The sequence below is a fragment of the Oryzias latipes genome, chromosome 15, assembly GCF_002234675.1.
Source record: "Oryzias latipes chromosome 15, ASM223467v1".
Lineage (NCBI taxonomy): Eukaryota > Metazoa > Chordata > Actinopteri > Beloniformes > Adrianichthyidae > Oryzias > Oryzias latipes.
The window spans coordinates 22,755,084-22,782,819 of NC_019873.2; the positions used below are offsets into that span (position 1 = coordinate 22,755,084).

Here is a 27,736-nt window from a genome sequence, read left to right on the forward strand (position 1 = left end):
AAATTGAGCCGATGTCTTACGTTACCTGATAATGGTGATGAGGTCTTTGGAGTCTGGGGATCTCATATTCATGTCCGTTTCCATAGTATCCATACCCTGGATGCCTCTGGGTTGCCACATGGCCACCCCACTGAGGTGAGGTATTGCCATGAGGCCTAGCAGCAGTAGTATACCCCCTGATGGGGGGTGTCAGATCAAGCCTACGCTGTGTGGTGCACACCACCCCTAAATCTTCAGAGTGTTTACAGTCATTCACCCCCCATCCATTGTGTTTGCAGTCCTTCAGGGATTTCTCTGAGCCATCGCAACGCACGTTATCCATCCATATAGGACCTTTTAGAAAGGGAAATTCAAAGCGTCATTCACGGTTTGAATTGATTGTTCAATAGACAGTCTGGACAGTGCATCTACACTAGAATCAGGTCATCAACGCAGAACACTTGACATTTATGGGCCAGCAGATTTAGAGTTGCACCTTAGCATAGTGTTTAGCAATATACAGTGTATTTTACAAGAGGACAGGACCCAAGAGATCCTGCTCCCTAAATCCACTCCACAGCCTCTTTAATTTGGATTTAAAAGCAGCAGTAAAGAATGACCATAAACCATAGAAAGTGTTGAACAAGTCCAGAAAGCAAATTGTCATGATTCTTACACAAGTGTCTCTTCACAGTATGCTAACTGCTGTCCTGTTAGAGTGGGTGTGGAGCTACAACTCAACATTTGACTTTAGTGGCTTTAAGATGATTTTTACTTTGGGATGTTTAAATTGATGGTCTTTTAAAGAAACTATGGACATGACTATGGGCCCAGACAACGACCAGAAAGACGACGCTGACACATCTGATTATTTTTGGGTTCAAAACATTACAAAATAAATGCTTTTTTATTATAATTAGATTTTTAATTTATACAATAATTTATTCAAGCATTTCTTTTCTACAGTGGCTTTTGGAGAGATGCTTTTTTGCAGCTACTGCCCTCAATAGGTGAATTTTGGTATTGTCATAGCCTATTATTTAATTAAATTAAGGACAGAATCAAAGGGACATTTTGATAACTATTCATCTACTTTGGCCAAGTCATCAGGTAATTATTTTTAATTATTTATTTTAATTTTAATTATCTTATTTAAAAAAAAAACAATTTGTTGAAATGGGTAGGAACAAGTTACATTTACTTCTTTAAACATATAAGTAGTTTTTTGTAAAATGTACTGCTACTTTTGGGTGCATGGTCACCCCAGTGCAAGGCGCATGCGTCTTAGACAGATAATACTCTCACCTGTCCCTTCCCCAAACTTGGCGCTGTGGGCCCACGTGACACCTCCCTGGTACCCCAGCTCTCGGCAGACAACATTAGCCAGCTTGATGTCCACTTCATCGTCGCAGACGGTTCCCCAAGTGTTGTTGTGCAGCACCTCCACGCGCCCTTCGTACGGCTCATGCGCGAAATTGCCCGCTAAACGCACCTTTGCAGCTGGGGCGCGAGCCGTCCTGCGCAGAGAGGACACGGCGCGTGGAGGGTCAGCACGTGCCGGGCACGTGAGGGACAGCAGCACGAGGACGGGGAGGCAGAGGCCCAAGCAGAGGATGCGGGTCATCGTAGAGCAGGGAAGTTCTGCAGAAAAAGATATGACTTTTTTTTTCTTGTTTGAACTTATAATCATTTAAGTCAAACAAGAAAATTAATAAAATATTTAAACCTTAAAGATGTTTTGATTTTAATGATAAACCATCATCTAGACAAAAATGAAACAGTCTCCTTCTAAATATGTGTTTGGAAATGAGTTTGCCATAACTCAGCTGTTGACAATACTCCAAAGTGAGAGTTGGAATTTGACATCAGTCGAGGCTTTGATCTGACAGTGCTGCAGCTACACCACATCCCTTTCATTCTTTCCCCTCTTGTCAAACATAGGCATCTAATTACAGACAGAGCAGTAACACTTCAGGGATGCAATATAAGTGAACAAACATCCCTGAAAGCAAACTAACTAGCAAAAATATATAATGCATGTTTCAACAGGTGAATTAAAAAAACTTACAACAGGCTAGAGGACAACAGTTATTTGACATATTTGTTTGTCATTTCATGTTAAAACCTACTACAAACCAGTAAGTCTAAGAAAAAACATACTTTTTTGTATTAGATGATAGAAGATGCAAGTATTTATACATAAATGTCTTTATGCATAATATAGAAAAAGAACAAAAAAAGTATTTTGGAAGTGAAAGGATGTCCACTTTTCTCAAGCATCCTGCTTCCTCCCTAAAAACACCTGCTATTCTTATAATTTCATCTAAATCAGAAGGAAACTGAATAGATTGAATGCATAAAAGGAAATCCCAAAAAACATTTGAAGTCTGAGAAAAGTAAGCAAGGTGAAAATTCCCTCACCTGTCAGGCAGCAATTATTGCAGAAGTGAACGTCAGTTGCAAAGGGAGTATGACTGCGTGGAGCGTGTCTAAAAGCTACTCTTAGTCAATCCTCCCCTCTTCCCTCCTTCTCCATTTATCCCTCCCTGCCTCCTTCATTGCCTCCCTCCTCTTTGTGTCTTTCTTTAGGTTTGGTTGAAATGCTAAAGTGACTTTTGATACAAAAATAATAATCAAACTGTGTGTAAAAAGTCCAAAGGTTGCTTTCCATGAATAGTTTAATGTTTAATTAAGTATAGATGAAATGTTCATTTAAAAAAAAAAGCTGATACTTGTAAATCTTTGAAGATTATTATTCAGAATTTGACCACTATATTTCTAAGTTGATTTTGGAATGTTTTAGCCAAAATCCCAAAAAATTCATAATCTTATGAAACACATTCAATTAAAACGTGTTTTTTTATTCATTTATTCTCACAAAAGTAAGCTACTTCACGCCTCTCTCCCCTGATAGGCTAAAGATGTGTTGCACAACTGTGCCCCTTGGAGCTTTATGCAACTTTAGGGGGAACGTGTGTGTTTGAACGTAACCAACAGGAAGGACTTTGCGTCCAGAATAGTTTTAAACTACAAGTTCCAAGTGTCTTAAAGAAGCTCCCTATACCACAGGGTAGATATTTCCTTAGAGGGACGGCCACAAACCACCAGTTCTAAAATAGGCTTAGCTTTGCAGTAGTCATGGTAAATGTAACTGATGGGAATATATATTACCACCCCTGCTCGGGAGAATGTTACGTGTTGGTGTACAAAATCATTTCAAGAGAAATGGATGAAAGGAAATAAAGATGTTTTGGTCTTCCCAGCAGGTTCCTGACAGAACCTGGTTGTTTTTTTTAGATTTCTACCTAAATGTTGTTTATTTATTCTTTCAGCCATTTTGGGAAGACTTGGGACAAATTTATCTGCACGTGCATTCCTGACCTCAGGGTGTTGTGTATTTTTGTTTTCAAGTAAACTTTGGCGGGTACCTCGTTTTAAAAAGGTGCGTTCACAGACATGAATAATGACAAGCATGAAAAGCCAGATATAGGAGCCTAAAACGTTCACCACGACCATTAAAAACATTAAACCTATGTAGATTTCCATTCCAGGAAGCAATCGAATTATACATTACTAACTGCATGTCTGCATTCATGTGTCCTCATGTGTCTCCTTTGAAGCTGTAATAAAGATGTTGGTGCGACCCAGAGATGGTGTGACTGGGTGGTAAGGTGGTGGTCCCTCCCTAAGTGGTAAACCCGAACAGGAAGAGCAGAGCCCCTATTATCAGCTCCAAATCAGAGGGATCGCCAAGGCCGACAGAGAAAAGGAGAAGAAAGCAAGCTCACTTATATATTCCGATATGCAGATATTCCAAAAATAAATGTAATTTTTGCTCCTCTATGATGATTTAGTTTCTTAAATTGGGGCTAATTAAACTAAAATGTGAAATGGTCCTGATTGCGGTTCAGGGGGGGTCTGGGTGAGTGAAAGTGCGTCCCATTGAGCTCACATGGCCGTCTGAACCGAGCAGGTCTCTGCGGCGGAGTGCGTTCTCTCTCCACCTCTCTAATTACGCAGACCAAGCCGGCTCTGCCCTTACCCGCAATCTGTGAAGGCATGAAATAAATACATGCTCTCCAACAATAAACAAGTGCCTTTTCAAATGACAGCACCTCCTCCTGCATGCTCGCCCCACTGCCATCTCTCCAAGCTTTCAGACAACTCTTACTTTCAACGTCTATAGGAGCTCGTAAACTCTCATGGTGGGATTTAAGTCACAGAGACAAAAACGTAAGCCCCAATTGATTTTGAACCGCCTTGCCTTTGTAGATAATTTTGAAAAATGGAAAAGTCACGTGTGGCATGAATGGAATGTCTGTTTTCAGCAAATATTTTATTGGGTTAGACTTTCTAAAAATGACCCTTTTAAATTGAATTGTTTCTAATTTTATTCTTTGACAGTAATAAAGAGTCTATTTAAGACTCATTCATAGGTTTTTAGTTTGGTTTTGATGCAATTTCGCCACTTGATTAGGCGCACTTAATTCGTTTTTTAAGTTGACAGTTATGCTGACATTTTTATTATTAAAGCAACCTAAAAATGGAACAAAACAGAGCTCAATGAGGGCTGTGCACCAGATTAACAAACTAACAAGCACTATAAGTAAAGGTCAAACATTAAGAGGTACATGTGTCAAAGAAAGCATCCAATGAAAAAGGCATATTTAAGAAGTTGACCATGTTAGGTAGTAAGCTGGAGTGAAATATCTTTAAGAGCTTCTAGAAAAGAGGGACACTCCTGAAACTTTTCCTTTTTTTCAGTTTGAACAGTTCTTTTTTAACAAACCTGTATAGCTTACTTTGAATGTACAGAAACATAAGACATGAGACCTGAGACTGCTTTATTCAGTGTGCGGCCAGAAGTCCCCCCGCCCAGTTAAGTTTAGTTTTGCTTTTGTCTTTTTTTCTCCGGTTTACTTTTCTTATTCACTGAAAAGATATTCTCTGGTGTCTCCCATAGGTTTCTAGCGGTGAATGAGGTCTGAAGTGGGTTGAGTTTACTCCGCTCATCTCAACATTTTCAAAATGATGGGGTGCCAAATTAAAGTGAGTTTTGTCCACCCACCTGCTTATCATAAAACGCCTAAATCTGACTTCTAATAAAATCAAAACATCTGATTTTTTTTTTAAAATGATCAGGAAAAAAAGTGTTTAAAAATTGTTAAAACAACCAGAATGTACATCATTTTCATTTGGTGCAAAGTCAGGCTTTTCAACACGGGAGTCTTGGGGCCTTTTGAAACAAGTCTCCAGTGGTCATTTAGGGAACTGCAGCACTTCGTACTTCCATGTTTGCTTTAACTTTGGCAACTGAAGGTGGAGCCTGGTTCCGTGCCACCCCTTGCCAGTGTGCCGATTGCCTACAGAATTCCTCTCTGAGGGCGATTGTGAGTGACAGCTGGCAAAAGCCTTTCAAAAATAGTAGATAAGAAGGGGCCGCTTGAAGAGAATCTCCTCTAAAATAAATGATCTGCATAAACATGCCCCCCTTAAAGGACTTCAGTATCACAATTTGGTTGGTCACGCTAGATTTATTAATAAGGTTCTAAGTCATGCCTTATTCCAAATCCTCCGTTCAAAACCAAGCGGCCGCTATATAAGATTTATTTCTTGGATCTGTCATCCATTTATACACAGGTCTTCACTCCTCATGAAGAAATTTGAACGTTTTTCATTCTTCACATGCAGTAAGATGTTGGATCAAACTAAAAATACTTTAAACCTTTTTGAAAATAGAAGCAAAACGTTCAGATTATCCCTCCTCTTATCAGATTTGTCAGAACATATGTTTTGCCGTTCTCATTTTAGGGTGCAGGTGTAATGCAAGCCCTAACTGTTACCAATGGACTTGTTGGATTATCACTTTACCAAATTCATATATTGTGTCAAAACTTTTTTTTAAAGTTGGTGGCATTGCAAAAGTCTCGAGTCCACCCCGCCTTCATTTGGGGCTGGGTAGGTTCCAGCATCCCTGTGACCCTGAACAGGAAAAAGCAGATATAAAAAAAGGATTGATGGAAAGTTAAATACAATGCTGATAATTTATGTGAAAAATAAAGAGACTGAAAGGCTGTTTCTTTTAATAAAACTTAACTGGGTGCTCTTGTACTTCATTGTACTTTTAATCATTTTCAAAGTTGAAACATTCTGCTTTCCATTGGAAGAAAATAGCCTATCATTCATATTTCAATTTTGGTTTTGCAACTAAGAACTGATGTAACCTATTCTTGTAAAATGAGGCTGTGATTTTGACATTTAAATAAAATATGTGCAGTTTATATAAATGCAATTTGCAGTCTTAACAACTGCAGATCATGCAAATGCAAGAGGCATCGGGTCTCAGTTCCTGTATTTAAAATGTCATTTTCTGGCACATCGGTTGCTGTTCCCACAGTTTCAGATCTGCTGCCATCCTCCAGCGTGGTTACAGATCCCGTCGTGTTTCATGTTGGCCACATAAGTGTCTCTTACAAATGATGACTTTCCATACTCCTTCAGCAGCAGAGGCTGATTTTCTACACAGCAAGGATTTAAACATAAAACAAATACTATAAGTGCAAAGCATCTGGTGACGTTTGATTCTAAATCATCTTGGTTGAACTCTGCCACCTTGTGGTCATCAGGAAAACAGCATTTTCAACGTTTTAAGCATCAGCAACAAACTTTGTTTCAGATTTTAAAGCATTATGTGGACACTGACATACTGGTTGTTAAGATATATTTATTAAATATAAAACACCTTTATTTGCAGTGCACGAATAATTACAAAAATATTAAGGAGATTAAAGTGTACATACAAATTTGGATTACATTTTACTGAAGGAAATCGATTCAGGAGACAAACCGTTTCATATGAAAAGTCCAATTTGAAACATTCATACAAGAAAAAGTGAACTGCACGACAGTAACACAAGTTGTGGGTCTGCAAATTTGAATGTAATGTGGACCGCATTTAACAGAACCAAATAAACAAGAGGTGACCGAGTGCTCTAGAAAAACAAGTGAAGTCATGAAATGGGAATAAAAGCCGAAGCCTAACAAGTTTCGACCACAGACAGAAAATAAGAAGAAAAGCAGAAGTTTTAACATGTGATAATAGGCCTCTTTTAAAGTTTGTCTGGTAATACCAAAAGTGTGTAGGTTATAAGTTAAAAAAAAATCTACTTTTTACAGCAAAAAAATAACTAAAAACAGCTTAATTTGATTTGCAATGTGTTAAAAACAAACTTTTGAGGGAAAAAAAGCCTATATAAATAACATAAATACTCTCTGCATTTCATAGTGTACTAGAAACGTAGTGTGGCCTTCACTTGTAGTTGTTTTTTAGTGAATGGTGACAAAACACGTTAGGTGGCTGGTATTGTACTATCTAGTGTCAAAAATCCTTCCTTAAATCTCACCAAAATACTGAAATGAAGGCCTTAACAGTTTTAAAAAGGTACTGAGATGATGTTTTAGCAAAGGTTTAGTGAACGGGACAGCTGTGAGTATGACAGGCACATCACTTTTGCATAGACGTTTAGATTTTTGGGGTTTACGGAGCCAGTGTTTGAAGACAATAAACCCGCACCTATACTTTTGCGATGAGAGCGACTGACTGACTGAACGCTCCACAAACACATCTATCCTCCTACAGTGTGGGATGAAACACCTCAATTTCCCAAACATAAAACAAACAAACAGCAAATACTGTGCAGTAGTCTTAATAAAAGCAGTATTATCACGACTGCATTGCATAATGTTTTCAGGTGCCGTTTCTGCCATCACACTCTCCATCATTTTTCACAGCCTCTCCTTCAAAACACAGACAGTTGAATTCCATCTTTCAACACATGGGTTGACAGTACATTTAAAAAGTGACATATGCAGCTAATTCTGCATGTTTAAACTATCTTATGATTCTTTGGTAAATTACAAAAATATCCTCCCCTCTGATTAAACTCCATAAACCATCATTAAGGCACTTGTCTGGAGCCTGTGTAGCTGTAACTGCATAGAAGTGGCTCCTGAAATGTCAAAAACATCAGCAGGTCGTTTCCTGCTTCATCTTTTCAAGCCAGATATTTGACTATGATCCTTTGAAAATGGTGGCCCATTCTGTTACAAAAAAAGCACTTGCAGCCTGGAGATCCTGACCCAATAGGTACCACTTTGTTTGGCATGTTTCACTTCCCTGCGTGTCGTTCACACCGAGCTCACGGCTGCCACGGTTTCCTGTCCTTGCCTTTCTGATCGGGAATGTGTTTGTAGCGACATTTGTCTCCAAAATGACAACCAGTGGTTCTCCAGAAGTAACATTCATCTCCATTGACTGGACCGCGTCTCCGAGGACTGTAGAGAAAGAAATGGTTAAAAAACAACATCCATATATTTAAAATGTTTCCTGTGAGCATAAAAGAAATATTTGGCTTTTATGAATCATGATGAGAGTATATACACATATTGATATGTATTTTTAGTGTAATAAACTTTTAGTGTCTTTCAGCGCTTTGAACTCTAATAGTTTGCAAAACCAGCATTATTATTTCCCTTTTATTTATTTATTTTAAGTTTTTCTTTTCAGTTTTCTTTGAAAAGAAGCTCCAGTTTGTGCTCAGCTGCAGCTTTGCTAATCTTTACTCACATCTTAAAATAATCCAGAATGGTCGCTGGCATTGCGAGTGTTCAATCATCGAAGAGCAGTAGAAATAGCCGCGGACAAAATGTACTTGCTGCCTTTTATTAAGGTTGTATACCCCTTTGTTTTTTTTCTAGTGCATGTGCATTATGAATGGACAGACGTGGGCAGGATGGGGGGGGGGCACTATGAATCATCCAGACACGGTGTTGTCTTTGTTGTAGTAAAAGAGGCTTAAAGATAGATAACGCTGGGTAATGTAGTACCTACCCTTATGTACCTTTTATGTTCCTTATTTTCTTTTTCCAAGTGGAAATTTAATGCAAGTTTATAAACACAAATATTTCATCTTTGAATTTGGAAATATGACTCTACAGTGTTTTAATTTTTCACTTTGAAATGATGCATTTTAATTCATGACCAGAGTTTAACCTTTTACACTTTCAGCATATTTTTTTATTCAGGTTTCTGAACAGTGTAAAAAAATTGCAATAACTCTTGCAATACCTATTAACATTATGTTAAAGACTTTTAATTGATTGGCAGTTGTAGTAATTACGTGCTCAGTATTTGTGTTTCAATGGCGCCTCTCTTACCCCACAGCTGCCCCTGCTTGCTGTGACACAGGGACACTTTTAAGGGGTACGGGCAGGATCCTCTGCGCACGCCGGTCAGGATAGCGCACCACTAAGCGTGTGTTCTCAATGCAATGACCCTGGAAGCAGTAGCATATATATGAAGTGATATTTGGGCCGCCACATTGCAAACTAAAGTCACAGTTTTGAGATTAAAATTTCCTAAACTGTTAACAAGTTTTAAGAACAAAACTTGAATTTGCTAATGAAAAATGTAAATATTTGGTATGAAAAAAATTTTTTTTGCGTTTGCAACACAAATGTTTTCAGATTTGACGTCTCTCGTCTCGTTTTCTCCCCATCTTTGATTTTGCGTTCATAAGTTACGGTTTAGTGCGACATATGTGCCACCAAACAGCCAATCACAGACAAGAGGGTTCATGCTGATTGGTCTAGAGATTCTATCCAATAAAGTGTCTTAGCCTTGCATTGATGGTGCCTATATGAAACCAACCCAACAGAAGAGTTCACTACCAAAATGCAGGACTGCTCGTTGTTCCCAGAATTTCTAAAAGTACAGTTGGAGTTAGAGCCTTTAGCCCCCAAACCCCTGTCTTATGGAATAAGCTCCCAGCTCATGTAAGAGGAGCCGACACAGTTTCTACACTGACTTCTACAAACAGATCTTACAGAAAATTTAACTATTAACCAATATTTTTGCTCCGGAGGATTTATAGATCACACAGGCCTGTTCCGTGTAACGTCAGTAGATAAACTTTACTATTTATTTTACAGTTTCAGGAGATCTTCAGCCATAAATTCACAAATGTGAGTAAATAAAATGTAAATCAACGCTTAAAAAAAGTGTGAATTATTTTTAAAATGATTAAAAATGATTTTTTTCTTCAGCCAAGGAGGTTAAATCGAGGGTAAAAGAGCCTGTTAGGCGTTTGAGCCTCGTTATGACTGAAACCATGTTAGATAAATATGGTGATTTGATTGGATAGAATCTCAACCAATCAGGAGGCGGTTTGGTGGCACATATTACGCAAAACTGAAATTTAGGAAGGCAAAAATCACAGAGGGAGAAAACGAGATGAGAGACAATGCAACTGAAAATATTTGTGTTGCAAATGCAAAACAAAAATGTAATATTTTCATTTGCAAATCAGTAACTTCATTCAAGGTAAAACTTAACATTTTGTTTACAATTTTGACCACAAAACTGTGACTTTTGTTCGCAAAAATCACTTGATACATATATACCAAACTGAAAAAATAGAGCAAAAACACTTGAGAAGACTGGGAGAAACAAGCTCCTACATTTAGTTTTTCCATAGCGCGGGCCGCCATGTTTGCATTCCTGAAGTTGACAAAGGCACAGAACCTCTCATGCAGCACACGGATGCTCTCGATCTCACCGTATCTGCAAAGCAAAACACAGGACAGACAAAACAGAACTCAAATGTGTTCAAAGTACAGTTAATCTAGATGCATGAAGTGTTTGAATCCCTCCATACATTTTAAAGAGGTCCCAAAGGTGTTTCTCCGTTAGCTCCGTGGTCACATTTCCTACCCAGAGCGAAGGGCACGGGCTTCTAACAGAAAGATGAGATTGTGTGATTTAAAGGAAGAGGTTTTAAAAAAAGAAGCTCCAAAGCCAGCTTCGATTGAACAAACACTCACCCTGGTTGCACAACAGATGGGTCTTGACTCCCGGCTACAAAGCAACAATAGCAAACCAGCAATGTTTGAAAATGGATTAGAAATTAACGCCTCGCTCCCATAGTAGCACAGAAAACATGTTGGGTTGTTTCATGAAACATTTACAACGCCAGTCACCTTTCGCAGCATCAGAGCAAGATGCCAGAACAGCCTGCACCGTCGAGAAGCTTTCCAGCAGTCGAATACTTTGTGTCTCCTCAAAACCAAGTTCCTTATGGAAAAATCAAACATCGATGTGAGCAGCTGACAGATTAAATGTATCAGAAAATGTTCTTTCTCCAACGATTTGTTGAAAAGTGCATTATAACTTTATCTTGGTTTACCATAAGCTGCTGAACTTTGCAGTAGAAAAGGTCATTTTCGGCTTCCTCACAGTCTTCATCCAGTTTCAGGACCTGCTCCATGGCCTTCTCTGCTTCACTGTAGCGCTGTGACGCACAGGCTACAGTTTAACGAGGTACTCGACATGTTTTCTTGCGACACCATGACTACTGTGCCCCGCACCCACCTTCAAACCCATAAGAGCATTGCCTTTGCGGAAATAACCTTTGGGCCAGCCTGGATCCAGCTGAATGGATCGTTCGGCGTCTGCCAGAGCCTGAGAGTAAAGCTCCAAGCAGCAATAACAATAAGAACGGTTCCCAAAGAACCTGCAGGAAACACGCACAAAAAGTACAAAAATGTGTAAAAGAATGAATGCGTTTCAATAATAATTTGATGGCTTTTCTGAAAACGTGCCTGTAATCTTTTGGGTCACACTTGATGGCCTCTGTAAACATACTGGCTGCTTGTGCGTACTCCCCCTGCTGCACCAGTTTGATCCCTTTCTCTGCAGAACACAAAGCACACCTGGATTTCTTTCGCTATTTTCTATGACTGTGCTACATTTTTTTATGCAGGAACGTAGCATCAATGATCTGCTTGAAGCTCTTATTTCCTTATAAGTGAAAGAATAAGATTGTTGACTGAACACGCTCTGCAAAAACCATTTCTTACCCGTCAGCGAGGCGCTTTTCTTGGTCATACTGTCAGTCCCATTTGTCTGCAAGTACAATATTTGTTTCATCACTTTGTTTTTATTCATAAAAGCAGCAAAAATGGCCATCGTGGATCAGAGTCCAGTTGTCAGACTTTGATCATGGCGGCGAACACGCTGCTGCTGTGAGTCCAAAAAATAATAATGCTTTTAACTGACAACTCTGATCTGACAGTATCAGCATTCATTCACCTCTCTTTTGGCTTCATTCTCTTTGTTTTCTTTGGATTTGCGACTCGCTCCTTTGGGTTTGATATGGCTCACAGCATGAGCAAAGAAGGCACTGCTGACATCCCATTCTGGCTCCTTCAAAAAAAGCCAAACCCAATTGTGAAATCATGAGCTATTCTGGCCTTCAGATTAACGAGATTTAAGAGTTTGATGACAGAATTGTAGAAAACAGTCTAACTTTGAGCACAGGAGAACGCTTTATGTCATCACAGATCAGTACCTCTTCCGAGGACTTGGTTTTTGTTTTCTGCTGTCCTTTGTTTTCTGCAGGTGATATTACTGTGGTCGGTACTGCTGTTGGTTTGATCTCTTTTTTCCCCTCTTTGTGCGCCGCTTGTTTCTCATCTTCAGGAACAACGTCTGCTTCGGATTCGCTGTCATCTAGTTCCGATTCGGCGGCGCAGTCCTCTTCATCGTCCTTAGAACCATGTAAGTAATTAGTTTCTCATTATAGCGGCAGTAAAAAGGGCCTTTAAAAATGTGTGTCATTACCTGTTCAGCACTGTCCGTTTTCTTGATTTGTTCCTGCTTTTTTTTTTTTCGACGGCGCTGAAACAGTTAAAAAAAAAACGTTTTATTCATCGAGGGAAACAAAAGGACTTAGATTAAAAGAAGAAACATCTGATGAGGAATTTATCCAGCTTCTCACCTTTCTCTTGGCTTTTCGTCGCTCCACTTTCCTTCTGAGTTTCTCCTCCTCGCTTACGTCCTCTTCTCCATTTAATGCATCCTTGACATACAATAAATGAATAAATGGCGATCTTAATGTCACCCATACACTTATGGTACTGGCCGGTCAGAATGACATTATCTGTTTACCTGTGTCAAAGTGGCATCGTGACCGGGGTCAAGGGTCGCTGCACTGCAGTCCATCTGCTCCCCCGGCGGCTGCATAGCAGAGCCTACGGAGATCATACAAACAAATCTTTTATTTTACAAAATGTCATTTCTTCCTGAAAAGGCCCAGTATTGCCAATGAAGAATACTAATTGCTCACTTTCATTTTTACAATTACTATACTTCGTCCACAGAAAGAAAAAACTCTCCAAATGTATGAAAGTGAAGCGTTTTAAATAAAGGCAGCATACAAGAGCAACGTTTACAAAACAAAGACAGCTGGGAACATCAGGCAACAGGAAGTTTGTTCCATCGGCGAGCAGATAACAAAGTTTCAACATGTCTGGTTCCGACTTTAGGATCGACCAGCTGATTGTTTCCTGCTGGGTATGTGAACCACAAATAGATCTGAAGTATTTGGGCCCCCAGCATTAAGTAACCCAAATTAGCAGCGGTGTTTTTAAATCATTTTTTTTTTTTTTTTATTTGAACTCCTTTTGATTATTGGAAAAAGGTGCAGCAAAAAAAATAATACATTTAACCACAACTTTGAATCAAACTTACAGAAACAAAGATAATAGCAGTTTTACGTTTAAATACAGAGAATTGTTTAAATTTAAAATAAGGAACTGAGGAATCACATACCGGTAATAAGGAATATACATGTAATCCATTTGATTCCAAATTTGATCAATATTCAATATCCCTCTGCATTCTAAGACAATCATTTTTTCCATTTATAACATTTTAATAGTTTTATATTCTTCTAAAGATGGTTGGGTTTTGTTATTCATTTCCTACTGGCTGCTAAAAATGCTAGCAACAATTTTCTAGTTGTGGAATTATGACTTGACCCAAATATAGACAGTCAGAAAATATATATGTACCTTTAAGACTGACTTCATCGTTATCTGGATGCCACTCCAGTATCGGTAGAACTTGGGACAATCCCAAAAAATCATGAAAAGGATTTGCTTCCACTGAGCTACATTGTCTCCAACATTAGCATTCCTACGTTTGCTCTGGTGAGGAGTTTTCAAGAATGTCCAAACATTTTTCTAGCAGTGTTTTTTCTAGCAGAGAACCGTCCTTCCAGTCTCCTTCATCTATATTTGTTTCCCTTTCCCACCCTTTGCATAAAGTGTGTTTGTCTTGTTTAGCATGGAGTGGAGCATCATAAAGCCTTGAGAATATTTGGTAAACTGTTGAGCTTTCGACAATTTCATATGTGATTCATTTGACAATAAATGCATTGATTAAACTAAATATTTCAGCATTTAAAGGAATTTGGGGAAAATAATCTTTTTGTTTTGTTGGAAACACGATCTTTGCAATGTGTCTGTGTGTAAAGGAAAAATAATGCTGCAAGTTCTTCCCTCATGCAAGATTTTAAAAAAATTATATCATTTCTGTTTGGATTAAAGTCGGTGATTTTTGGCGCCCTTCAAGAAGATTTTCAAATCACTTCTATACTGAAATGAGAGCCAGAGTGGGGAAAACAGGTGTGATGTGGTCAGGTCTCCTGATTCTGCTCCAAATTGTCAAGAGGGTTTTGAAAGAGCTGCAGATTTCTAAAAGTTTTCTTTTTTCTTGGAAACACATTGTAGATCCTCGGGTTAAACCCTCCCATGAGATTGTTCCGGCAGTCTAGCCGGGAAGAGATAACGGCCCGAATCTACTTCATTAAATCTCAGCGACCTCATTGTCTCATTATTTAATGAACAGAGAGGCCCTCATCCTCAACAGTAATGTTAGAAACACCTTCTTTGGTCAAAACCAATCGGTCTGGATGTGTGGGTTTTAGCATACGCAACACAACACATCTAGCCGATCCAGCTTTCATTACATTCGAAGAATAAACAGGAAATATTTATTTTCAAGCGTGACATTTACTGAGTCGTAAAAGCACGTCTCTTGTGAAAGTCTCATATTCTTCTGGTTTGACCACTTTCACCATGAGGAGCAAGTAAAACTTTGTAAACTAAACAGTTTTTTTCTTCCTTTCCAATTCACTGGAAGCATCAGAAATTGCCACACGTGGAACAAACCTTGGCACCGAGACACAGAAGGCCGCTCAGTCAGACTGATTCAATGAGCTTCTTTTTGGTGTTAAACACAGAAACGTTTGCCGTCTCAGGCACTACTGTGTAAAAAAAAAACAAATCCTTCCCCCCCCCCACCAAAAACAGGGCTAAATATGACACAGAAAACAAACACGTCTCTGAAAGAGCGCTAGATGCATGCGTGTGAACGGGAATCACAATAAACCGACCAGCTGCTGTAAATTTAGCCTTAGAGGAAGGAACACCTCATAATGAAAACATATATATGCCATCAGGTTTCCATTTACTCTGCACAGATTTCCAGGGAATGTCAAATCCATACTTGGGTCTGTGACTCGTGTTGTGGCTTGTGGGCTGGTGACGCATCGATGGACGAGGTAAGTGATGATTGGCTTTTCCAAACGCAAACTGTGTGCACTGCAAACTGACACAGAAGAGGAAAAAAAAAAACACCATCGTAGGCCTGCACTTCCTCATATCTATATGCATATATGGTTTGGGTTTCAAGAGCTCAAATCATGTTATAAAAAAAGTAACGCATACAAAATAGCTTGCAACTAAGCTTAAAAAAATGTATACACGTGTTATGCGAGTATGGTTTGTTCTCCACTACAAAGTGTGAGGTAATGTCTGCTGTTCAGGCCTATTTATTTCCTCAAATATCAAGAAAAAACAAAAGGCTCATCTCATTCTGGTTTTTCTATAGAATACACTGTTGCTGCAAAACAAAAAACAAAAAACCTTTTGAGCAAAAACTGAACTTATCTTCAGAGGAAGCAAAAGGATGCAACTTTTGCTTGAACAAGAATAGATCTAAATGACGGCACTTTTTCAGCGGGGGAGCTATAATTAAATTAACCTGCATTCCTCTTCCATTAAGCCACAACGCTCATCTGTTTTTGGATGTCTAGAACATTGTAGAAGCTCACATGACATGAGAAAACTAAAGAAACGGCTGTGGACTTTATTACACCCCAACTTGGCCTTCACACGCTGGCTTCCTGTGTATTTTAGAGTTCATTTAAGGATTACTTTTGTTTGTTTTTAGACCTTTAAATGATTTTGTCCCTGCAGCCCAGAGGCACAAATCAGCTGATTAGCTTCTGTAGGTACCAAGGCCTTGAGGTTTATACATTGAACAATTTTACAGCCGAGAATTTAGAATGATTTTATTGCCTTAACGCTGTGGCTTTTAGCCATTTTGCTCAGTTTTTGTACAAGATTTTGTTTCAGTTCCAGTTTTAACCCATTGAAACCTAAGTGTATTTCCAACTATTTAAAAACAAAATTCCCTGATGTTTTTGGTTTCAAGTAGATGCTAAATCAAGGTCATTTTTGAGCCGAATTGGTTTGATGCACATTTGCATCTATATATGTGTCAAGGGAATAAGGTAAATAAAGTCTGAGTTTATCTGAGACCTATTGCCATAACCAAAGTCCAAAGATCCTCTTTACTGTGAAATAACCTGTATGGAAACATCTAAAAAAAATAAAATAAAGAACTGATTTTAAACGGTAAACGTCTTACAATTCTTGGGAGTGTTAAATGAGGCCTTTCAGCATGTTCAGCTGTCTCTGATGCCACTTTATCAGCAAGCCCATAAACTAACATGCTGCTGCCTGTAGCAGCAGGAAATTTACCACAGAGTGAAAACAAAGAGGAACAAACTTTGGCTTGTGACATTTAAAGACACACAACTTGTTGCCTATTTCTCTTGTCAAACTTCTAATCATTCCCAAACTCTATAGTGACACAAACAAGCAAAAAGAGTTGGTGTTCACTTTGTGTTATAACACACGCGGTAGGCAAAATAGAATTAAGTTGCTATAATCATGGTTTGTTTTAGTAGAAATGTGTCTTCGGTGGAACTTCACCTTCTTGTTGTTGAAACCTTTTGGGCAAACCTAAAAGAAGTGCGAGATGGGGGGGGGACTAGCTAGTTAAAACTTTTGTGTTAGACTGCACTCGCTTAGCTTCAAGACAAACACACAATTAAAAATATAACAATAACTTTACGAACACGCCCGAAAACAGTTCACGTGTTAGCTACGTACGTCACCGTCCCCACGTTTAATTGTTGTTAGTTCGTAAAGTTGTGAAAAAGAACAACGGTTTCTTACCGCTCCCCAGTCCCAAAAGTCTGCAGATATCTCTTGTGAATTTCATGAGCGCAACCATTCAGCATTATTGTCCCATATATACTTTGAACAATTGTTAAACTGAATTTTTTTGACTGTGCGAAAAACTACAGTAACGTTGGGACGACGAGGATGAAATCTGCGGTAATCTTTGGTGGTTTAATCCACTTCCTGGGCGTCAAAAAAACGACGCACGGTCCACCCCGAGGAACGTCTTAAAGGCACAGTACACCCAAAAAAATGCCTGCAGGAATGCAAAACTACTGATTAAACTTATACACATAAAAAGATTTGTGCAACAGTAAATGCACATTTTAATTTCTATCATATGTTTTTTTTTATTCAGGGGATACCTGACTATCCAAGATATCTTGGGGCAGAAATAAAATAAGAATCTTGTTTTTCAAACTGTCAAACTTGCTTTTGTGTTGTATTCAGTACATGTCTTTTTATTACTTCATGAGAGCAAAAAAGTAAAAAAGAAAGAAAGAAAGAAATCTTCAGAAAAAAAAAGCATCAGATTTTTAAAGCAGAGCATAAAACTGGAGAGACATATCCTCATAGCCAAAACAAAGTAGCCTAATAAAAATTGCATATTGTATAGTTATTTCTTCTTTTTGTTGCGTTGCCTTGCTGCAGGACAGATTTCAAACATACATTTACAACTGACTTTTTCTAAATGCACGTTATTGAGATCAAGTTTTCAATACCATACATGCCTCTCATTGATCAGCGGAGGAAATAGTTTATTTTCTCTGTAGAGTTTCAAATCTGAGACAGACTTTACATGACTGTCTTATAGCTGATCAATTTAATCCTTTAAAAAGCCCACCCCCAGAAAAAACATAAAACCCATTTTTATGTAAACCATGGGTGAGTAATTTAGTCAATATTTTTAAAAATACATTTTTTCAATTGCTTAACTAAACAAAGATAATCGGGTTTTCCCCTTTCAAATATTGTTGAAATTGAACCAACATAATTGAGCCTATAGTGACATGAAGCCAGCACAAGGGTTGGGATTCTTACAAGGGTTTTTCTTTTTTTTCTGTCAGGTGAAATAGAAAATTGCCTTTGAACCACTGTTTTGAATGAGAGTCTTTGCTCGGTGGAGTAGCTTTGTCTACAAACTTCTGATCTGTTACATAAAGACTTCTTGCTTGAGTAACTTGAGCAGCAGCTTTTGCCTCTCTTGTGGCAAACTAACAACTAATTTTTATTGTTAAAATTAATAACAATAACAATTAGTTGTTAGTAGGCTGCTAGAAGTTTGAAGCAGGGGTAGCTAGTGCACTGGGGTTCTGTCCTCTTTTCTAATCTACTTCTACCCTCCTTCTCTTCTCTATTCTTGATCATTATTCATCGTTTAGTTTTCCAGTCTCTGTTTGGTGCAGTGCGATTCATGTACTGTCCCTCTTTTCCCACTCCCCTCCAGGTGAGTGGGAGTGCTTCAAGATTCCACATGGCTCATCCGTGCTCCTGTACCTGACTGGGAACCTCGTCTCTGGCTTGCCTCTACTACTGCTCCTACACCTGCTGTGGATCCTGCCTCTGGCTCGTCTCTGTACCTGGCCGTGAACCTCGTCTCTCCTCCTGCTCCTACACCTGGCTGTGGATCCTGTCTCCGGCTCCACTCACGTCCCCGACTGTCCCCCCAACTCCATCTGAGTGACGCTCGTCTGCTGGACTTTAAATATGTAGTTGTAGAGATAGATAAGTTAATTCTTCTCCATGAGTTCTGGTAAATCGCCTGTCCGTCCTGGGGGAGGATCCCTCCTTCATGTGTGCACCCCTGAGGTTTCTTCGTTTTTTCCGGAATCCGTTCTTTTAGGAGTTTTTCCTTACCGCAAAGGGGGGTCTAAGGGCAGGGATGTCCAGTTTAGCTTAGTCAGTTTGTTAGTTCAATTTAGTATTTTCCTATTGAATTCTATGCATTCATGATCCTTTTGATTTTATGTTTTACTTTTTCAATTACCGATACGAAGCCCATCGAGATGACTGTTGTTGTCAATTTGGGCTATACAAATAAAACTGAATTGAATTGAATGGAAAGCATTTCTATGCACCCCCCCTCCCAATAGTTTCAAACTATTGTTAGCTAATTTGACGTCAGTCTATAGCATTCTGTTTACTATTACCTTGACCCATTTTTAAAAAACTGAATAAGATATTTGCTGTAGGCTTCAGCTTTTCTGGCTCTTCACCATTTCCAACAAATTCATCAAGTAACTTGGTGGTTTCCACCACTAAATTATACATTTCTTTTCATACTTAGCCAAATTTGAATGCTGGCTTGTTTAGGATTCATGCACAACATCTTCAGTTAGCAGCTTCTGCATTCAGTATTGTTTGCATTAATCGCAAGAAATGCAATTATTCCAGACTGAGATGCAATTTATAGATAAATTCTCTGACACGTCTCTGGGAAACTCACAGGAAAAATTCACATTACTCCTCAGTCAATGGTACAGTTGTTCCGTTCTTTTTGACCTGTACCATGCACTGAGTCCTGAAACCTTAAATTTGAACATTTCAAATAGATCCATTTTCATTCTATGCTTCAAGTGGACATTTCTGCAATAATGTTTCTGAATTTTAATGTCTTGTTGAAAGCTGTTTGGGTTGGTACAAAATATAAAATGAAAATTGTACAAGAAATACTGTTTGAATAATAGACATTCTTGCTGTTTTATAAGCTTACATTTTTTGGGGGAAAAGATCGTATTACATAAAAAAACAAAAAAAATACACGTCATATTTTAAAATAAATGTGAAATTATTCAAACAATTTTCAGTCTTTAAAAAATGTGTTCACATTATTAAAATTAAATTAAATTATTAAAAAATAGACTAACCCTAACACTTGTGGTGGTTAGCAAGGTTCTGTGCTCAGCTAAATGACTATCTTTACCAGTGGATTTTCAACTTAGATAACCTAATTATTCCGAAAAGCTGCTCTGTTATGTATCCTTTCAAATTCACATATATTCATGAAAAACTACCTATGTCTCTTTGCAGCCATGATTACACTGATGATAAAGACAAAGCAATTCAAAGCTTAAAACATTTTTGAAAACGACAGACGTTGTTGAGTATTGCTGAAGAAACCCCGCTTGTGCCGTTGTGTTCTAGTGGGATTTCAGGTCAGCCATGACAGTGACTGCTGCATTCCAGCCGGGAGAACCCATCACACCACCACCTGAGAATCATTACACAAAGGAAATCCCAATGTGTTTACTCAGTCACCAACATTACCAACATTTATCAGCAGCAGAGATGATAAGTGTGCATTCCAAGCTCCAAGGTTCAGCTCATAAATATACTTAGTACTCCACTATGACGGACCAACCTGGATGACATCCACTACCACACAGATAGAGCCCTTTAATTGGGGAGCGGTAGTTTGACAGAGAGGGCAAAGGCCTTGCAAGATAGAGCTGGTCCAGAGACATTGAACCGTGGAAGATATTCTGTGAAAACAAGGGAAAAAAAGTTAGATTTTTAAAGCTGTTCTATTTATTGAAGCAAATCTTCACACAGAAATAAGAAGGATACAGTCAGCAAATACACTTACACTCAGCATAACCTAGCTGATGTGTTATTTGATTGTGAAATATGGGTTGTGATAAAGTATTTGTAACCATTGACTGCTCTCAGAACAAGCAGAGTGAGTATGATGGAAATGACTTCCTCATCCAGTGAATAGCTGAACGTGTCAAACAAATAAACTGCATGGCAGCATTCAAATTGTTCTTGGGAGGTCTACGTTGTCTGTGGCGTGTTTTGTACCCCTCCAGTGAGTCCAAAGATCCTCTCCAGATCTGGTGGGGACAGGATGTCTCTGCCCACTACTGACTTTTTAAACCCTGGGGCGTACTGTTCCACCCAGTCAAACACTACAAACAGAAAAGCACACGTGTGTGAATCCATATGCACGAAAATTGAAAATACATACTTCAGAAGCTTTCATTTACATAGCTCTAAGTCTTAAATCAGCATTTTACCAGTGTCAGCAAAAGCCTCTCTGTCTTGGCTGGTCCACTCTCTACCCTCCACGTGGTAAGGGGTGAACTGAGTGAAGAGTGACACTACATGACAGCCAGGGGGAGCCAGAGTGGGATCTAACACAGAGGGAATGGTCATTTCCAGCATAGGTCTACAGGAAGAGAGGAAAATGTAGCAGAGAGTGAAGGTGGACATAAATAATTAGCTAAAGACAATTAACTTGTCTTTACAATTCAACAGTCCAAGTAAGGGAATGAGACCAAACAAGGACAAAAACTCTTTAAAAAATGTATAGAAATACAAATAAAACCAGTATGTTCATATTGTTTGAAATAATATCTGTTTTACTTCATTTATTTGCAGTTTTGATAGTAGATTTTAGAAGCAACTTAAAAAAAAATTTGTACCAGAAAGCTGACATATTATGAAGACATTTTACCTTGTTGAGGGACGTCCGTTAGTGGCTTCTTTATATGCAGTCTCCAACACTTCCACACTTTCACAGTTCAGATGGATCGAGCATTGATGGTGGGGTCCAGGTTTACCGTCCGGGGTGGGCAATGCTAAAAAGTTTGGAAGCTTGTCCACTGCCACTGTAAACATAAGATTTTTAGTAAATTCAAAACGTGAAACTTGTATTTAATATATAATGTTATAACTTTTTTTTTTTTTTTGCTTTAGTTTTGATCATTGAAGCTTTCAAGTAATGGGAACCCAAAATTCTGTGATTTAAAAAATCTGAGTCTTGTTAAAAAGGAAACATTAGAAAACCATTGAGTCACGTCCTAGTCAGCAAATAGCTTAAAAAAAACTGCAAATGTTTCCTGAGCCTTTAGATAGTTTCTCAGTCTGGGTCAGTTAGCTACGCAATCATGAGGAAGACTGCTGACTTGACAGATGTCCAGAAGAGTCATCTTGCAAGAAGGGCAAAAATAGTTCATGCTAAACAAGCTGGTTGCTCACAGAGTGTCCAAACACAGAAAATTCAATGAAAAGGAGACAAAGGTGCACCAGTACCTACAACATCTATTCAATTATTTAGAGGAGCATCATAAGAAGTGAACTGAGGCAGGAGTCAGTGCATCAAGAGTCACCACCACACAGACAAACACCACACATAAGTTTCAATCAAAAAAGAAAAACCGGACAGGCGCTTTTTTTCAGATTTTCACTTTTATTTTATAGCCCAATTTACAATAATAGTCATCTTAGATAAAAGATAAAATTTGGAGAAGCACAGAATCCCCAATGTTTGAAGGCCAGAAATAAAGAACGTCCTCATTCACAGATATGGGATGCCATGTCACTTTGTTGTGGCAATACAAATTTGATTATGAGTACACCCATCCTTTTCACATCCTTAAGACCTGGTGTTCCACGATCAACATAAAACCTTAACATGTTTCTAAAGTTTGGCATAGCAAAGGTGGGAGCCTGTTTCTTACTTTCAAAACGGAAAGGGAAAAACATGAGGAGAGAACATTTCTCAGATCTGTAGCATACTTATTAAAATCCTCTAAGTGTCAAAGAAAAATAAAAATAAAATCAGTTCATCTCCGCTTTGCTCATGAAGAATAAACCTGCACTTTACAGCATTTAGGAAGGAGTGCCATCTTGCGATAAAACTTCATGACCTGCAACTAACTGCTTTTGTTGGTTTGGCCACAAAACTCTTTAAAAAATGTGGAATAAGAGATGGAAGGAAGCAAAAACAACCAAAAACTATGTGAACAAAAGCAAATTAAAAGTTCTTTTCATAGAGAAGGTAAAGAATAAATCTAAGAATACAGTAATCTAAACCAAGTTCCTGTGAGTAAATTATTCTGTGATTAGTGTTAAATGCACAATAATGTTGTACATAAAAAATACATGTTTGGAAATACTTAAATTAAGAATACAAACCAAGCAAAACTCGAAGTATGCAGCAACCATCTTTTTAAAAAGTGTAACACGTGCTTTGTTGAAAGAAAGGTTTCACACATCTGTGGCTAAATTGCTCCGTAGTTTAAACAAGACAGGCTCACCATTTATCTTTGTGACAGGCGAGGTGTAGTCAATCTGATCTACTGCTCTGATAAACTCTGAAGAAAGGGCAGCCTATGGTGGAAATACAGATCAGTATAAAATTACGTCATTTGCAAACAGGAAGATCTGAATTTATCTTTTTTCCTTAAATTGCCGAACGTCCAATGCATCCTTAAACCAAAAGCAAATGGAACCCCAGAAAATAAGTTCATGGTGTGGCCACATTTTAAGGTGGCACACCAAACTCGTTCAGTGTCCTTGATTCAATTCAGCCTTTATTGGTTTAAGAATATAAGACAGTAAATTTTAAAAGCATAAAAACTTTTGAAAAGCACGCAACCTTTTACATTTTTCAATCAAACATTGCAAAAACTAATTTCAAGTAGTTTTTAAGCAAAATCCCAATTTAAAGACTTACCTGTGGTGTGAGATTCCTAAAGGTAACATATGGGGTAGCATTTGACAAAACAACTTTACTGTTGATCTCTGTGCCGTCCTTTAACGCAACTCCCTTAGCAGATCCATCAGAACCGACAAGAATCTGCTCCACATCCTGCCAAGGACATTTTAAAAATGGGCTTAGCATACAGTTTCCTTAAGAGGGCCTCACATTCTTCTCAAACATTCCTCCAAACATTCCTCCACATAAGCAGATTTACTCAGAAATCCCCAGAAGTGATACAGTTACAAAGAAAACATTTGAAATGTTGTAACAGACTTGCAGGAAAAATCAGTAGTAATACAAAAACAATATGAGTTCAATTTATTAACTTAAAATTTGGCTAAAACTGTCAAATCATATTTCAATGTCTTTTCAAAGCGTTTCCAGTGGTCTTTTAATGGTGACTATGCTTTTTTTTTCCAAAATCTAAAATATTGCATCGCTTTATAAGTCATATTTTCTGCAGAAGAGTAACCGAAGTTACCCTGTCCGCCCTCCCCATCACCCTTAACTGAGCTATCTGTTTACAATCTTTTCCGCTGGCTTACAGCCCCCCACACCTCCAACCTAACATTACCGGTGCAACAAAAATGCCAAGTAATATTGGATCTATCAAGGCATACAGTTTTGAGTCAGATCCCAGCTCAAACGAGGAAAACAAAGACCCATATGGATCTAGTCGTCTACAAGCGGATGCATCAGAATGGAGAGGAGCGGGGAGCTCGTAGCCCACTCGTTGCATTTTCTATGACACAAATGCAGTCTTTTATAAATGGCATTTCTTTAATCTGCTCCTGATTAAAAACATTTGAATAAAGAAATACTCAGAAAAATGCTGTTTTAAGCTTAATTTGTATGTCCTTCATCAGACAAATGCCACAAGAACATGTTTAAAATTACAAAAATATAGTTTTCATGTGTATGTAGGTATTTAAAAAAACTTTTTCCACTGAATTTAGAGACTAAGGATGTTAAAAATTTGAAATGAATACTGTGAACTCATAAATAACACAGAAAATCATCATAATCCATAAAAAACATTACCTTCTCAGTGAAAATGTCAACACCATGAGATCGAGCTGCTCTAGCCATCGCCTGAGAAACGCCTCCCATGCCTCCCTCCACATAGCCCCATACGCCCTTCTCCTTCTCCAGCTCCCCCATCACATGATGTAAGAGAACATACCTGTAAAGCCAACAAATCAGTGGCAGGGTATAAAGAGATCATTTATGTTTAGAATTGTTTTAAGAATATCTCACCCACTACCAGGATTACTAGGACTGGTCATTGCTCCTATCACACCATCAGTAGCCAGAGTTGCCCTTAGGGGCTCCGATTCAAACCAGCGAAAGAGAATCTTTGAAGCACAACTTAAGTTAGCCATTTCAAAAGCAAAAAAAGGAATATCTCATACTTTTTTGCAAACAAGGAATGGCAAACCTTCGTAATTGGTGCAGTTAAAATCTCGTAAAAATCTGGAACATTCCTCCCAAGTTTTAAACCTTTGAGGAACACCCAAAAAAGGAATATATGCTTCAAATGTATCAAAGGAAAATGCAGTTTTTGAAATGCATTTCCATTAACACACCACATTTAAGAATTGGCATTAGAGTCTTGGCTGCAGACAGTCTTTTCTTCAGGGATCCAGTTGTTACACCTGGAATATCTACAGGTGAACTGTCCAGCAGAGGGTGGATAGCTCCTGCTAGCTTTTCAAGATGTGCAGTGAACTCTGGGTAAACCTGTGAAGAATGTGGATGGGCAAAAGATCACAAGGAGGTGGATTTATAACATTTTCATCTGAAGTAAAAGGCACATATACAGTCCAAGTGCAATGCAAAGTTATGAAAAATACTTCAAAAGCACTGTTTGATGACTGAATCACCTTAGCATCCTTTTGTGAAAACTTGCCAATCTCCCTCTGGTTGCTGGCCAGATCTGAGCCCAGAATGAGGGATCGCGGTGGGGCGCCTCTCACCCCATCTTCCAACATAGGAGTGAAAGCATGAGGGTCTCTCAAGTACACCTTAAGCCCGTGTTTCTATGTATTTGAAGCACACACACACACAAAAAGTAAACTTTCACCATCACCTGGACAGAAAACAATGTACTTGCCTTTACCTTCAGCTCTAGGTCTCTAATTATGTGAGGGCGTAATAAACTGAGCAGGTAGGAGCACCTGGAGAAGTGGAATCCTGCATACAGACGTGTTATTACTCAGAGAGAGCAAGTGGAACATCCTAATCTCATCAAATTTAAGTTCCACGTGAACTTTGAGCTTCATTCATGTCAGAAAGTGTAACCAACCAGGCAGAAAATGTGCCAACATGATGGGAAATATAAACTGCTGCTTGAAAAAAAATGTTGCATAACCAATGTAAATATTAACATAGGGGGGTATAATTTAAATGTTTTTAAATAATCTTTGTCTTGTCTTAAAGAAATGATCCGTTATGTGGAACCTGTAAGATCCATACCAGGGAAGATCTCCTCTGTGACAGCTGCTCCTCCAAGCACATGTCTGCGCTCCAAAACAGCTGTCTTCACCCCTCCTTTCTGAAGATACGCTGCCTGCGCACACGCTCATCTTTACTCAGTGATGGACAAAACGTACAGTGAGTTTTGAAAAAGTAGTGCTTGAACTCACTGCCACGAGTCCATTGTGTCCTGGAAGAAAACAAAACAACCCCAAAATAATCAGTTTTCCTATTGAATAATTATATTAAAACATTTTCCAGTGAAGCAGAATAAAAAAGTTGCTTTGCGCAAAAGTTATTTAATAACAAAGGCCATAGAGTTCAGAGTTGCGTAATGGCAAGTTGAAGCAATATGCACCAAAATCTTATAACAGAACCAGTTTCTACATATTTTTAGACGTTTTTCTGTCATTTTGTTGATGAAAAAGTGCCCCGATGGTCATCAGCAAACGTGTTAAACATTCATTGTGCAGCTTCTTCTTTCTTCTAAAAGTGGCGCGCAGCTGAGCTACCACAACACAGCGGCATCTTTTCCCCTCAATGCAGTCCATGGAGCTCACCTCCTCCGACGACCAGCGCGTCATAACGGGATTTTGGCGTGGTATGTGTTGCCCTGCATCCCGTCCCTGTTCCCAAAAGAGACACAGACCTGCGTCCTCGATCGATGCGCGCCGCTGCTGCAGCCATGTCGACGGTTTGAGACGCGCTGAAAAGCCACAGTCCCGCCTCCATATGGAGCCCCACAGAGAAACTAGTGCAAAAACGATCACATAGAGATTTTTGTTTTAAATAAATGATTTTGGAATTTTTGGTTATGGAAAATAATTAGCTTTTCATGGAGCAGGATGCAAAACATAGCGAAGATAAGCTGCATCCAACTTAATTTGCATGTTTTAATCCGACACAGATAAAAAGTTAAAAAAAATAGAAGAAGAAAATAAAACATTTAGAGGTCTGCTCAAAACAATTTTTTTTTAAATTCCTTATCATTAAACGTTGAGAAGGAGACAGAAATCAGGTAAATCTGTTATTCTGCTTTTGACCACAGGAGGGCGAAATTGACCTTCTGACACTGGGAAACCATGTTCTGATCCTGAGGCCGGATCGGTCAGTGGGACTGATGGAGGACAGTTAGACAGACAGACATGCATAGTGAAAAAAAAAATAAAAGCAGTCTTAACAAGGAACAAACCAGCATTCTGCTTGTGCCTGTCCCAAGCCCGGTAAATGTAGTGTCAGAAGAGCATTCAAAATAAAACGTGTAAAATGGATAAATCAAATGATATGATGATTGTTTGACTTGCACCCCCCGATGTTCTACGCACACCCCATAGTGGGGCTGGCTATATCCGGGCCAGTCTGATCCAAATTACAAGGGAACTTGCACTTTTAGCAAAGCTCCAATTAACCAATAACCCCAGACAAAAAATTATGAAGTTAACAGGCTTTAATAGAGGAGTTCTGCAGTTTTATTGCCATAGAAGGAAAGACCTTCTGTGGCCCTCAGTTCTTGTTGAGGGGAGTTTTTAGCTGTCTGTGTACTCCTGTAATGGTCCAGGAGCAGGCGGAGAGGTTGGGTGG

General features: G+C 38.7%; 3 protein-coding genes across 5 annotated transcripts in view; all 3 read right to left on the bottom strand.

Annotated features, from left to right (window-relative positions):
- The window catches only part of LOC101160095 (lysyl oxidase homolog 4-like), a 24,281-nt gene extending 21,812 nt beyond the window's left edge, over positions 1 to 2,469 (bottom strand). Inside the window, exons 1-3 of the mRNA XM_004077381.4 lie at positions 2,401 to 2,469; positions 1,285 to 1,620; positions 26 to 333 (exon numbers count right to left, since the gene is read on the bottom strand). Of these exons, the coding sequence (XP_004077429.1) occupies positions 26 to 333; positions 1,285 to 1,603 (627 nt within the window). The 5' untranslated portion in view covers positions 1,604 to 1,620; positions 2,401 to 2,469. The remainder of the gene's footprint in view (positions 1 to 25; positions 334 to 1,284; positions 1,621 to 2,400) is intronic.
- A 4,214-nt stretch (positions 2,470 to 6,683) lies between these two features.
- LOC101160343 (tetratricopeptide repeat protein 31) lies at positions 6,684 to 17,382 on the bottom strand. 3 transcript variants are annotated; one of them, XM_020709593.2, is made up of 17 exons: positions 17,188 to 17,382; positions 15,389 to 15,490; positions 12,986 to 13,068; positions 12,816 to 12,896; positions 12,659 to 12,715; positions 12,387 to 12,584; positions 12,128 to 12,241; positions 11,896 to 11,941; positions 11,638 to 11,728; positions 11,408 to 11,549; positions 11,223 to 11,327; positions 11,017 to 11,110; positions 10,861 to 10,894; positions 10,695 to 10,769; positions 10,498 to 10,600; positions 9,196 to 9,314; positions 6,684 to 8,313 (listed from the first exon to the last, which is right to left on the bottom strand). In XM_020709593.2, exons 1-17 carry the CDS (start codon positions 17,243 to 17,245, stop codon positions 8,178 to 8,180), a joined length of 1,638 nt encoding a protein of 545 aa, XP_020565252.1. In that variant the 5' UTR covers positions 17,246 to 17,382; the 3' UTR covers positions 6,684 to 8,177. The 3 variants fall into 3 exon arrangements, with proteins under 3 accessions (XP_020565252.1, XP_020565251.1, XP_011482764.1); XM_020709592.2 differs by having other exon boundaries at positions 10,695 to 10,772; XM_011484462.3 differs by lacking the exon at positions 15,389 to 15,490 and having other exon boundaries at positions 10,695 to 10,772.
- Positions 17,383 to 19,776: 2,394 nt separating this feature from the next.
- pyroxd2 (pyridine nucleotide-disulphide oxidoreductase domain 2) lies at positions 19,777 to 26,868 on the bottom strand. Its single transcript, XM_004077383.4, has 16 exons — positions 26,716 to 26,868; positions 26,326 to 26,345; positions 26,156 to 26,249; positions 25,800 to 25,873; positions 25,564 to 25,719; positions 25,267 to 25,420; positions 25,119 to 25,180; positions 24,938 to 25,035; positions 24,722 to 24,863; positions 23,654 to 23,788; positions 23,235 to 23,307; positions 21,650 to 21,803; positions 21,210 to 21,361; positions 20,995 to 21,101; positions 20,555 to 20,675; positions 19,777 to 20,404 (listed from the first exon to the last, which is right to left on the bottom strand). Exons 1-16 carry the CDS (start codon positions 26,840 to 26,842, stop codon positions 20,334 to 20,336), a joined length of 1,740 nt encoding a protein of 579 aa, XP_004077431.3. The 5' UTR covers positions 26,843 to 26,868; the 3' UTR covers positions 19,777 to 20,333.
- Between the last annotated feature and the right edge of the window lie 868 nt (positions 26,869 to 27,736).

Excerpts from the sequence above, each read along its gene's own strand:
- LOC101160343 (XM_020709592.2), bottom strand. The coding sequence starts at position 17,245 with ATGGTTGCGCTCATGAAATTCACAAGAGATATCTGCAGACTTTTGGGA. Across the intron at positions 11,942-12,127 it reads AGAATGAAGCCAAAAGAGAG|ACAAATGGGACTGACAGTAT; the intron begins GTGAATGAATGC and ends TTGTACTTGCAG. Across the intron at positions 9,315-10,497 it reads GCGCTATGGAAAAACTAAAT|GGTCATTGCATTGAGAACAC; the intron begins GTAGGAGCTTGT and ends TACTGCTTCCAG.
- pyroxd2 (XM_004077383.4), bottom strand. The coding sequence starts at position 26,842 with ATGGCTGCAGCAGCGGCGCGCATCGATCGAGGACGCAGGTCTGTGTCT. Across the intron at positions 24,864-24,937 it reads CCTAGTAATCCTGGTAGTGG|GTATGTTCTCTTACATCATG; the intron begins GTGAGATATTCT and ends TTGGCTTTACAG. Across the intron at positions 20,676-20,994 it reads TCTTTGGACTCACTGGAGGG|AATATCTTCCACGGTTCAAT; the intron begins GTACAAAACACG and ends TTGTTTTCACAG.